This window comes from Ptiloglossa arizonensis, chromosome 2 (genome assembly GCF_051014685.1).
Source record: "Ptiloglossa arizonensis isolate GNS036 chromosome 2, iyPtiAriz1_principal, whole genome shotgun sequence".
Taxonomy (NCBI): domain Eukaryota; kingdom Metazoa; phylum Arthropoda; class Insecta; order Hymenoptera; family Colletidae; genus Ptiloglossa; species Ptiloglossa arizonensis.
In genome coordinates this window covers 15,517,300-15,530,806 of record NC_135049.1, presented here as the reverse complement: position 1 = coordinate 15,530,806, position 13,507 = coordinate 15,517,300, and the positions used below count along the sequence as shown (strand labels likewise).

At 42.7% G+C, this 13,507-nt stretch overlaps 1 protein-coding gene across 2 annotated transcripts in view; it reads left to right on the top strand.

Annotated features, from left to right (window-relative positions):
* The window catches only part of Mwh (multiple wing hairs), a 71,743-nt gene extending 58,307 nt beyond the window's left edge, over positions 1-13,436 (top strand). For both annotated transcript variants that reach the window (XM_076327055.1, XM_076327056.1), the window contains exons 4-6: positions 7,754-8,045; positions 9,451-9,669; positions 9,754-13,436. In XM_076327055.1, the coding sequence (XP_076183170.1) occupies positions 7,754-8,045; positions 9,451-9,669; positions 9,754-12,147 (2,905 nt within the window). In that variant the 3' untranslated portion in view covers positions 12,148-13,436. The remainder of the gene's footprint in view (positions 1-7,753; positions 8,046-9,450; positions 9,670-9,753) is intronic.
* Positions 13,437-13,507: the final 71 nt, after the last annotated feature.

The window sequence follows — 13,507 nt, the reverse complement described above, 5'->3', positions numbered from 1 at the left end:
TCGAAAATAGTAAATTTTAAAATAATAATAATCTACGTTTTCAGATTCGACGCATTGCCACGTTTAATTCAATAATTTTTGAATTACTCCAAAACACCTCGCACGAATCAGCAATACTCTCGGAGTCCTCCTTCGTTCGAACCTATCCTTATACCTAAAATTCCAAGATTGTGCACGAAAGAATGACAGAAGTAACATTGCGCTCCGGTGCAAGTACATTTCCATGTAGTAAAATTTAAAAAGAAAAAGAAACGTAAATTATGCAATCCATTTAAGGTCGAAAGTAACGCGTGAAAGAGAAACGTCCGGCGTCGTTAGGTCCTTTCGTTTTCTTCTGTTCGGCGTCGTCCATCGTCTTGAATTTTAGGGTGTGCCCCACACACCAGGCAATAAGGAACACTTGATATTCATGTCCCGTCTGCCGAAGGCATTCTTACGTGTACACCGTAGTACAGGTCTGCATAATGCAGGGTGTAATATAATGCACCCATTGCCGGACGAAGCATCGCATAACGTCTCCAGGAAAGCGTGCTTTCGATAGCAGAGTCGTTCTCCTTGGAACAAATTCTTCTTTGTCCCCCATCGGGCCTGCACGATACAGTACGACTTTTCGATACTCGGCGGAATATATTATAAAGAAAATAATGTAAAGAAAAAAGCACAGCTTGTCCAAACACTCGAGTATCCGAATCACTTTTATCTTCACATCCTCGTAAATTTTCAAAACGAACGTCGATTGTTCGATCCCCGTCCAAAGTTTCCTGTCTCGCCACGACGATAGAATAATACACTCCAACGGATGATCCTTTGCTCTACGAAAATCCAATCGCTCGTCGCGTTCCCCGAGTAATTCTAACGATCCGAGTTCCATTGCACGGAACTCTGATCTCGAACAAACGCTACAATTAGCTGTTACTTCGATCTTTCACCAGTCGATCGTTCAAATCGATCCGAAGCTAGAAAAAATTGCGTACGATTCGTCACGAGTTCCTCTACGGATTCAATTTTCCACGCACGAGCAGATACTTGCGTTTGGTACGATTGCTCGATGTTTGAGATCCTCGAGAAATTTGATCGAGAAATTCTGCGATAAAAAATCGACCATTTCTCGAAAGACGAAGTGCGTTCGTGAAAGATTAAGAATCCGTACGGTCGAAACGACGAAGCACTCAAATTCCAAACAAGAGACGTCCTTTCTTCGTAGCGTAATCTTTCGTTTACTTTTATCGCGAATGGAAGGGAATGCAGAGGAATTTAAAGGCATCGCTCGAAGTGCGTTCTGCAGGGTGGTCTACGGTCACGTTTCGCTCCTTCCATACACTCGACCGTCACTCTTGTCCACGCACGAGCTTTCATTTTCTCCGGTATCAAAACGGAGCTGGCCGTCGCATATTTTTAAGGCGCGTCCAACAAAGGCGATCTACGATATTCACGCCGTTGAATCGTAATACCGCGGTGTATTTCGCGCACGTATACACACGTGAGTATCACGATACCTCACACGGTATGCATAATACACTCGGGTAACATAATGCGTCTATTGTTAGAAGGGGACTCTGTCTCTCTTTCTCTCTTTTCTATCTCTTTCTCTCTCTCTCTCTCTCTCTCCCTTGTTTACCCTCGGGTAAATAGGCGACGAGCACATAACCGGATACATAGAAAGCGTTTTAATACTCATTTGCATGCATTCAAGTTGCGTACGGCGCTTATACACGGTGTTTATAGTGTCGCCGGTCTAGACGAGCGTCTTTCTGAATAGCATTTTCCTACCTTCGGTTTTCGTTTTGGAAACCTGTGGGTGCGTGCCGCAAATGATTTATGGTTGTTTGTCCGAGGGCCACGAAGTAAAAAAAAATATTTGAGACTCGGAATTTCTATGGCGGTAATTACATCTATTATCTGCCGGATGAAAAGTAAACGTACGTTGTTGTTGCTTCTGGTGGAACGAAACTCGGAAAAGTTTTTACCCGTACCGCGACAGCAGTTAACGATCGAGTTATTATTCGTGACGTTCTACGAAGGGACGGTTGTTTATTTCGCTCACGTACGTATTTCTAAATTCGAGGAACGATCGCGTTGGATTTCTTTCGGTTCGATTGTCACTCCCGATTTTGACACACAACTCCGTGGAGCTCGCGATCCTAAATATTGCACAAACTTGAAACGTTCTTACGTTCGATGGTAAACTCAACATTTTTGAGTGAAAAATATTCCGAATAAATGGTATAAGTAATATACTCCCGGTAGTTATATTTTCTTTTCTCAGAAAAAAATTTCTAACGATAATATTTAACTGCAATAACGATAAGAAAAAGATACTCGTGGTTAAATGATCAAAATGAACCTCTCTCGCGTGCACTGGAATTAATGAATCGACTTTTATCCCCCTGTGAAAGAACTTTTCGACATTCAGAGATTGCAAGCTGTGAATTACATCCGTAATGTTAATCTCCGTCAAAATATTATGTTTCGTACTCGTCGAACTAACAATGAGATAATTTACGCGTGGTTGTATCGTTCGAGTTCTTATTACGACTTTTATAAATTTTATGAATTATGATCGAAACAACCGGAGGTAAATCATGTTATCGCTATGTACGACATACGCATGTTTGCCTTCAGTCCCGAGGGATCAACATATAGAGATTTATTCTCTCGTGTGACAACTACTTTCTTGTAGATTCTGGAATGTTTGTGTCGGATCATCTTCCACTAGTTGGAGATTTATTGTTTAACGTAATTAACGAATAGTTAAGTTTATTCTTTAACGTAATAAAAAGTGACAAAAATACATCTTCGTTTACATCTTCGTTTATTAGATATAAACACTCTGTTATGTGTTAAAACGTGCAATCGTACATTTCCATACAATTAACAATTATTTATAGCTCTTACATAGAGATAAAAAAAGAAGGTAATATGTAAGAATGTTTATATACCCCAGGTAGTGTAATATAGACAACATCTATTACAATGTGAAGAATCTAGGCAATATGAATTTAATTCTATTTCATTCATTCTCCGGCAAGAGTTCCAGGGAACTTTATAAAGGAAGTTAAATTGTATTAATCGAATTATAACTAACGGGAATAATTTTTGTAATTGATAAATTTTTCTAATTAAATTAAAAACTTTGTATAGATATTCTATACGCCACAGGAGATCTAATTCACCGTTTTTAATAAAATTTACCCAAAACATTCTTTTTATTTTTCATAGTTAAAAAGTTACGAAGAGAAATAATTTTGTAAATTTCAATGTCACGTACGAAGTGATAATTACTTTACACCAAAACTGCGTCCACAGTATTCCAAGTCTGTTTACAAACACTGTCTTCGATAATTATCTGTCCCAAGTAAATGGGACAGTAATATTTACTTGGAATCTGTTCCAAGTAAACATAATTCGGTGATTAACTAACTGCAGTGCAGATAGAGATTTCAGAATGGGAAATTCCGACGAATGCGCGATCATGCTGTTGATATTAGACGAATATTAAACAAGTTATCGATCTGTTGGAAAAATGTTTGCCGAATGATACTCGAAAATCTCACATGACTCTTTTATCTTTGGAACGAAGACGTCTTTGACCTAATAGCGCGTAATTTCTGTCCTTCGTGGAGAAGAAACGCGTTGTACCTCGAATTTAAATCTTGCACCAGCTTGTCTACTTTTTGCCAGATGGTCGGACTCCACTCTTCAACTTCATCACGCGCAAAGACCAACGTGTTCGGAATAATCGTGCTATTTATTTATCCTCTCGTTCTTTCTATTCATCGAGAAAATTCATTACATCGTAAGGACTTTTCTCTGGAGCTGCCCTAGACAAGACTCTAGTCTCATTTGGATTTTAATACTACACGAAAAGTCGTTATACCTCGTTCACCGATTGGGAAGAAAATAATAGTTGCCCATTGTCCACCAATGAGAAGAGGATGGCACACGTTGCTGGTTGGCGTTTAGTCCGAACCAAACCATACAACTTTGAGCGCCATGACCTACTAGCAGTGCAAAACCCCGAATAAAATAAGGTCAATAATAAACGAAGATAATATTAATTACAATTATTGCAAATCGTTATCCGTCTGACAACAAGAGATACCGAGATCGGTCGAAGTTCAACCAATTGAATATTACAATTATGTCAGTATATTTTTTACCATAATATATCTATCGCTGCATTAACATATGTTGTAAAAGTAGGTTTTTAACATTGAATACATTTTCTTGTATCAAAGATGGACAAAAATTTTATCTAGATAAAAATTTCGAGCAACGAGTGAAAGATAAGTATCCTTTACTAGGTAAATAAAAATTTGAATTATCGAATGAAGTATTTTGGAACGGATAAATAAAAATTTATTCGATCGAATGAACATCGCGAGTAACTTGTTTTATGTTTTAAGCTTGCGCTTTATTCGAATAAAATTTTGCACATTTTTGCACTCGTTAATTGGACATAGTAGCAAACCAAATGGATTTCTTTCCATCCGTGATTTTATTTTCCAATGATTCAATATTTACAAACACTGACAAAGTTAATGGGTATAATTGACGTCATTAGTCTTCCGAAGAACCTCATTAGCTTCAATTAGTAATAAATCTTAGCGTCGATAGCCTCTAAACGTTTGACACCATCGATAACGTAATTATAGAGCGTCGGTTCTTTAATAGCTTCTTAACGAGCGCAGTTTATTGTCATTTTTTAAGAAACTTAAAGTTTTACATAACATTCAAATCGATCAAACGATAATACTACTCCAAATTCCTTTAGTAACTACATTGTACGTATTAATTAACATTGTCCGCGTATTTTTAAACTCTATCGTTAGCTTTCTTCTTCTCGAACGTTCAGTGTGCGAATACGAAACGTGAACATCGAGTACGCCAAAATACTGATCATAAAACAATTAAACGGTCACGAATCGTTCACGAGATTCGTACAAACTCACAGTACACTTTGAATGTCAAATCTTGAGAAACGTTTATCGAGTTACGCAATCATAATCCTCTACTTTCTACGGACCCGAGATAAAAGACGCGAGTACGTTATCCAGATGAATGAACACGTTACTCGCTTGTGAATCACTGTGCAAGACAGCGACGATTAATTCACGAAAGTCCCTGTCGGTTTCTTATTAGTTGAAAAACACGCGCGAATCGACACTTATCGCGTATATTTTTCTGTTTTCATCCATTCGGGTGCGTCACGTGCGCAGATAAGGGAATCGCGCATACGTTTCGAACGTTAAGCTTTTATCTCGCTCGTGAATGCAAATTTCGATACAACGACAATCCAGCGTCCCGCAGATTAGATAAATACGAAGGTTCCGTTTAATTGGAGGACGTTCCGCGAGAAGAAAATTTTGTCGGTTCTGCCGGAGAGTATCGCAACACCGTTACGTAACGCGACAGAAAGCTTCTAGAAAGCGACAAAAGCCTTCGCGTGAAATTCTCACGACGTACCAGATTGCTACAAGATCTGTGCAAAGCTGCACGTGTTGCAGACGTACAATTAACAACAAGTTTACGAACATTTCTTGCGTCAAATCGACGCGTATCGGGTAGAGATATGTATACCCCACGGAGAATTATAAAATTAGAAAGCTTCGAAGAAAATGAATTTCGATGTATATTTTTTTCGTTGAATGGATAAGAGACAGTACAAGTGGTGAAAGAAAAATGTAAACGAATTCTGTCACATTTCCTTGTCAATCGAAATGCTTTGACGAAGAAACTTACTTCAAATTCCGCAGTATATTTTCAAAAATGTATGATTTTTTCTATTTTCTATTTCTTCTCTTTCTATTCAATCATCGATCAAGGAAACACTTTAAATGTTAAGGAATACTTGAAATTCCACAGTATATTTCTATTTTTTCTCTTTCTTTTCAATCGTCGATTTGAAATTCCACGGTATATTTTCAAAAAGCGTTTTTCCTTTCTATTTTCTATTTTTTCTCTTTCTTTTCGATCATCGATATTCCTCAGACACGTACGAGGAACACCTTAACGTATCAGAGTCTGTAAGAGGTGGTGTTGAGGAAACTAACGCGACACGATCAAAGATAGCCGTCGTCCATTATGAGCGACTTCCATTCCCGCTAAAAAGGAGAACGCGACTCGCGACTTCGAATCGAACTCGTCCGTAGATCTGTCAAGCCTTTGACGGCCGTAATATGTATTTCCTCGTCCTTGCACCTGACTACCTTAAGGCCGTCACACGTGTTCCCACCAGTTTGGAGCGGTTGCAGAGGGAAACGATCGTGTTGGTCTTCTTCTTGGCCGAACGATCGATAAATATGATATCTGGTAAAGCGATATCCTACAGAGAACGCTAGACGATCGGCAATCGAGCATGAAATACCAATAACGACACGGACACGCGAAACTGGATGAAAATCGATCATCGATACCTTAGCGCGCGTCAAACGCGAATTCCTTCGCGGATTCTATCGGAAAAAACGATACGTATAAAATCGTTTACAATAGCCCCGGTATCGATCCACTCGCCAGTGTTCCCGGGATTTATGCTCAATAACGATGTTCCACGTAACTGGGAGAGCGTGTAATTTAATTGATACGTACTTTCCATCTCCTCTTCTTCGTATTAACTTCATTAATAGTTACCGGGTTCTTGTACCACCACTCTTATAATCATTGCGTTGACAACCTCAAAGGAACTCGCTTACCGGTGCGCCTATAAAACCGGATTGGTTTTTCTGTTTAACGCAAGGTCCCATAATTATGTAATTACACTTTTTTTCAGTCTGTCAGCGGTTCAATGGCTGCTGCACTTGTTCTCGTTTCCCTTCGAGCCGCGTTCGTACCGTTACGGATGATATCCGGTCCTCTCTACAATTAGGGGTCCGGAGTCGATCGCGCGAGCTTCGTTTTACAAAATAACGAAAGAAATTTCTGTCGACGAGTGCTCGGACAATGGCTAGAATTACCGAAACCCTCGTGTTTAGAAGCCTGGAACGGAATTAAACGAAAGGACGCGGACCGTGAAGGCCACGAACAAGAGTCTCGTTTAACACAGACCTCCGACTAATCGTAAAAGTAAAAATACCGGATTTCCAAGCAGGTTATTGCCTCGGGTAAATACTTAAATCAATGTACGCGTACGTACGCGAAACTTTATCGCGATATCGGAGCTGTTTAAAAACTGTGAAACACAATTTATTCGTTATCGTCGATGTACTATATTTCCGTTCGTTTACCAATTTCTCCGTCCCCTTTTTATCAAAATTCCACGATTCAGATAAGAATTCAATTAAGAATCTTCCAATCGCGTCTATATTTCTCGACTCTTTTTCACGGAAGTAGTTTCGCAAACTCCTGAATTGGTAATAATCCGATAGAGTCGTGGCTGGGAAGTAAGTAGAGTGAATCCAATTTAAATAAATGCAGGCGTGGATAAACATATACAGAAATGTTGTTTGCCGGTAGAAAAATGCGAACGATTCTTGTAATTTATTACAATTAGCGTGGCACACATACGTTTGTCCACGGTTGCATCGATGCATTTGTTCTTTCATCGTTTTCGATTATCGTTTAATCAACAAAGATATTATTTTCTCGACAACGACGCAAAATATTGGGTTGTTCGGAACGTTGTTTCGTTTTCCAAAATGGAGAATATATAATTTAATAAAATGTTTACGCACGAAAAAAACGAAATAACTTTCCTAACAGCCCAATGAAAGCGTCGCGTTTTCTCGTTTGCTTGAACAACGAAATTATTTTTCAGCTTCGTTCAAGAATTCGCATCGCCACCCGCCGATGGGATCACTCTACTCTTGGAGACTCTTCGTGGTGTTCAATTGGCGCAAAGTTCGCCACCTAGTTCGGGTCACACGGGTCCAAGAGTCGGTACCAGAAGAGCCGCTCTGGACGAGCTAGGTTGCGTGGAGTGTCTGGCTGCCTGCGCAGAGCGATGCACCGATGCACCGAGGCTCCTGGTGCAAGCACAACCCGGTCTTCTTGCTCTGGCAGTCTGTCTGACCAGTAGCTTGAACCGGTCCCGAGTTCTAGCTCTTCAGGTAACAATCGTCACTTCCGTTCCGAGCGTCGCGGTACTGTTAATCGAAAAAGAACTCGGCTGGAATCGCGCGTCAAGGATCAAGCTGGTCCGTTGTTGAACCGAATTGCGCCCACCGTTGTCATCTAATCGTACTTTTATCGCGTACGTGTCAATATTAATAGAGATCCGAAGCGAGATAACGCGGGCTGGATCGAAGACTCGTTTTAGCGCTCGGTTTATTTTAATCGTGGGATCAGAAACGCGATAAACACGGTTACATCTGTAAATCTCGTCGACGCGTTACATTTATATCGTTCGTTTGTCGCGAGTAAAAATATCGATCGAACGAGCGAACGAACGTTACGCGTCCGATCGAAGCGGGGAAGACGTTCGAAGTTATTCACGAGTCTCGAGCGATACGATGCGGTATTGAAACGCGAACGAGGAATTAATTCGTCGAACCGAGTTCTTCGGAACGATACTGGGTCAAGTGTTCCTGTATTTCGCGAAGTACGGCTCGTTTCTCGCGTCTCTGACCCATTGAGATAATCGCGAAGTCGCGTTTCCAGCAAACCGGGCCCGCTGGGACGGTCGTCTCTCGGGCCCCGTTATTTCGAGAGCGTATACGTATACAGTGTATACACGCGCCGTCGGAACCAGTTTTTATCGTCTATCCAAACGTTATTCGGCTTCGTTTGCAAACTCCCGCGCGCACCCCGCGCGACCGTTTCTTATTTCCTGCGCTCCGAGGAAGTGCACCTTGGCAGGCATCGCGGCTACGATCAGATGTTGACTAACCGAACTGGATAATTACTTCCACGGCACGTGATCACAGAAAAGTACAACGTCGTAAGAATCCAACGAGTATAAAGAGATCGTTATCCCACCGGTGGCGAAGGAACTGTCGACGTACTTTGGTTGCCAACTGATGGAACAGCGCGTAAAAGTCGCGTTACTCGACACGACTTTCCTGTAATTTATTATCATCGCCACGTCGCACGTTCGTCGTGAAGAAAATTGGATCGATTTGTCTTATCGTCGTATCTTATGGACGATCCGTGCACGCGCGATCCTTCTCTCGTCCCTCTCGGTTATTGCGTTTCTTCGGTATCTCGCGTTTATAGTTCCCCGCGATGTCACTACGTACGAAGTTTCCTGATAATACGTACGAAATTACGTACGAAGTTTCCTTATAATACGTACGAAATTACGTACGAAGTTTCCTTATAATACGTACGAAGTTACGTACCAAGTTTCCTGATAATAGGTACGAAGTTACGTACGAAGTTTCCTGATAATACGTACAAAGTTACGTAGGAAGTACGATACTGCTAAGTTTCGCGATAACAATTCTTATCGGTTAAAGATCGCCGATCATATCTGTCCGTACGTCGCGATATCTCGCAATTGTTTCCGTTTTCCAGCTACTGACGAAGGTTTGCCAAGCACCAGGTGGCCACGCAGCTGTCTCGGAAGCGGTTTCCACGTTGAGGCTGAAATACGGGGAGGGTGGACGATTCCGTTTCCTGGCCGGTGCGCTTCTGGCTCCCAGAGCAGCGATTGCACTGAGAGTCGCAGGAGTATCGTTTCTGAACGCGTTCCTGAAATCAGCACCGCGTACGCAGACCAGATTGTACATTCAGGTGAGTCAACGAATCGAGTACGGGAACAGAAACCGCGTATAGGTTCACGTTCGGTAAATATTGCGTTTGTTCGTGTTCGTGCAGGCTGAAGCCTGCGAAGCTGGACTAGAGCCGCAGGTCCTTCAAGAATGGCTGAAAGAATTGGACGGAAGGGAGGAGGACGCTTTGAACGATCTTCTACATAAGGAGGTTCAGAGATGGGCGCACAACTGCGTCGACGTAGACGCCCTGCAGCGAAGAGTCGTACGTGCCGAGGAAACCTGTAGAATTCTCAGCAAAAAGGTTTCGAGTCTGCAGATCGAGCTCCATCAGCTCCAGCTGGAGAAACTGAACAATTACAACCTGGAGGACCGTGAGAAGGTGACGGTGCACGGTACGAAACAATCGCCGAAAGTGTCCTCGAACGCCGAGGACGAGGGTATCAGCTCGTCGGAGAGATCGAGCAGCCCGGAGAACACGAAACACCAGACGCTCCGCGTGAATCATCATCAGAAGCTGAACGCTTCGTCGTCGCCGGACAACGATCAGGAAACGACGATAGACGACGTGATCGAGGAGCTGAGAATCATCGTGAAGGACGCCGAGGAAGAATTCGGCGATCAGAATCGCGAACAGGCACGCATCGAGCGCGTTGCGAGCCAGGATCGTACGTGCAACGGTCACGCCACGAAGACCAACTTGTACAACAATTCGGATACGTATTCGTTCGACAAAACGACGAAGAGGGATCAACAAACGAACGGTAAGCTGGCCAAGTCGAACGCGGGCTCGAACGTGTCCCAGAGCGTGATCAAAGGCGAACAGGTGACTTATTTCGGTAACGATCGCGACTACGGTGTAGACTCGAACGGTGTCAGACGACCGAGTTCCGATACCAGAAGGGTCTCGAAATCCTCCGTGGAGGGTAGCGTGAAAATCGTCGTGAAAGGCCCGGATGTCGAGGACGCTATCGTCCCGACCATTCTCTATCCTCAACCGCCGAGAAGATCCCCACCGTGTTTGTCGGCGATCATGGCGGTGAGACACGGTGATTTCGTCGATCACGAGGAGACCTACAACTCTCACGACGAGGAGATCGAGGAGGAGACATTGGGCGACGGTAGCGACTCGCTTCTCAGCGCCTCGCGTTTGAAATACAACGGGAAGAGTCCGGCTTACGAGGAACCGATCAGGAACGCCGACGTCGATCGTTTTCAGAAACCGTCCGCGAAGGAGCACGAGAACGAGGACGACGTTAAATCGAAGAAGGGTTTCGACGATACGAGACGCTTCGTCGAGAACTCGAAGACCAAGGACAAGAAATCGAGCAGAAGTTTCGAGAACTCGTGCGGTCCTACGAAGAGCAGAGCCACCAACGAGTCGAGATCGAACAACAGAACGTCGGACGGTTTCGTTCAGAGACACGGCTCGAAGTACAGAAGCGAGGTGGAGAAAAGGAAGTTGCTTCGCAGATCCGCGAGTCACGATTACCTCGAGTCGAGCGCGTCGAGTCCACGATCGAGGAGATCCGGGAGGAGCCGTGTGGAGAGCCACATCAGGAAGTTCGAGAGTCTGAACTCGTTCGACGAACACCGAAGCCTGCAGAGCTACGGTCGACCAGGTAGCTCGGAGAATCTCAGCAAACAGGAACAACAGTTCTACGGGGACGAGAGCACCAGGGGTAGAATGCGCAGATCCGAGTCATTCCATCACGTGTCGCAGGTCGGTAAGAAGGATCAATGCTCGTCGCGCGGCGGTAGCGACAGTGGATTGTTCTACGTCACGGATTTCAATCTGGAACCGTTCGTGACGCGAAGACCAAGGTCCATCGAGGCACCGAAATCGCCCAGTCTGTTGACCAAGTCGTTGGATCGAATCGACGAGGGTCTGGATTCGATGGTCGATATCGTTATCACGGAGGAGAAGAACCAATGGAACTCGGGCAAGTACCAATCGAAAACGAGGAAGTCTCGGGAGGACAGGTTACTGGTCAGATCGAAATCGAACAGACTGGAAGACTCGAGGAGTTGCTGCGAGCTAAATACGAGAGGAAGGAAAGAGGAGACCAGAGACAAACACTTGAAGAACGACGAGTTCTACTCCGGGCACGTAAACAACAAACAACTGAGAAACGACGAGTTGTACGAGGAGCAGAGAAATCGCGAATGGAATTGTCAAAACGAGCTGAACTCTACCAGAAAGAACGGCGATTTGGACTTTGATTGTACACCGGTGATACTGACGAAAAACGGAGTGAGACACAACTCGTTCAGCCAGAACGAAAACATCGGCAGCAGGTTTTCGAACCGGTCCAAGGATTCGGGGATTTTCGCTGGACGAACTTACGACACTTTCGGTCTCGGGAAGAGTCGTTTCAATGCCGGTAAATATTCCGGAAATCAACAGATCAAGGAGAGTCCGATCGGAAGGAGAAACACAACTTCGTCGGTGATTGGAAGCCGTGGAAAGGTCACCGACGTCGTATCGGGACTTTATTAACACTTTCGCGGCGGATCGTTCGGAAAGGAATTGCGCTCTGGGCAGCCGGCCTGACGGTGGAAAATGAACACCCAACACGGTGCACGAAGCCGATCTCGGTGGTCATTTCCTTGAGACGGCTGCCCGGCAAAAATTAATATTAATAATAATTAATTTTATTATTTATTATTGAAATAATAGTTTCAATTCGCTTTTTGTGTTTACTGCAAACCACAAGTTTCCGCTGACCGTTCTGCCGCTTTCCTGCGGGATTGGTATATTTGGATGGAAGATGATCTTGAAACCAGTCGCGAGAGATCATCTTTGGATGCAGTTTGCCCTCCAGACTTATCGCCACGTATATTTTCATTTGGATATTTTAGTAGAATTTCTCGAATAAGACGTAAATGAAATTTCGCAAACGTTGTATTCTTTTTGGGCGTAATTTCGCGGAGTACGTAAGCATTGTGAATCGAAAGGTCCAGCGTGTGGAAAAAGAATTTCTTATACCATTTCAGAGTTTTACCGATAAGAAACGAACAGCGCCGCGAAAGGGTTGAAATCGATCCTGATTGGTTCGATATATGGCACTATATAGTATATCGTATGTATATTGTACGCGATAGATTATGTTCTTATACATGCTTTAATTACACAAAAATTTGTGACTTTCGTTTTATCGTCGTGTATTTCTCTTATCATATTCGATGGAAACAAACATCGAAATTAAAGTATATCGTTAAGTTTTGCTGTATTTATCGCAATTAAATGAATACACTACTCCAGTGCAATACTTATAAGCATTATCGGCAAAATTTTTAATCTAATTTATGTTGTAATTAATATTGTTGATAATTGCGACAAACATATACCCGTTTTCATTACGAAGATAGGTATTTTGGTGATGGACCGTTACACCTTTTCGATGGATTGTGCAATATATTCTTTACTAGACGTAATTAACGTCTTTGTAATTATATCGTGTTAAAGAGAAGACTGTAATTTATAAACGTTTAAATAAGAATGTACATAATATTGCTAAAAGAACAAAAAGTAGGTCAGAGAGCATCAAAATAGTTATAAAATAAGAATAAATATTGGTAATGTTTAAAAATTTTGTACGCGTGTGGCTTTGCTATTATTGTACATGAACGTTTTCTTTTAACTTATTATTTACTTATGCTGAAACGAAATTGTAATTATGTTCTAAAACTTAATAAAATCGTTACCCTTGAGGTAGCATCTATTTTTTCGCCCGAACAAAGAATGTCAGTGATATCCATAAATAATATACAACCGAATGCAAGGTATACCCATGTTATTTATTTCTAATTGGCACAACAGACATAGAAAACAAGACGTATAACAATATATTTATATA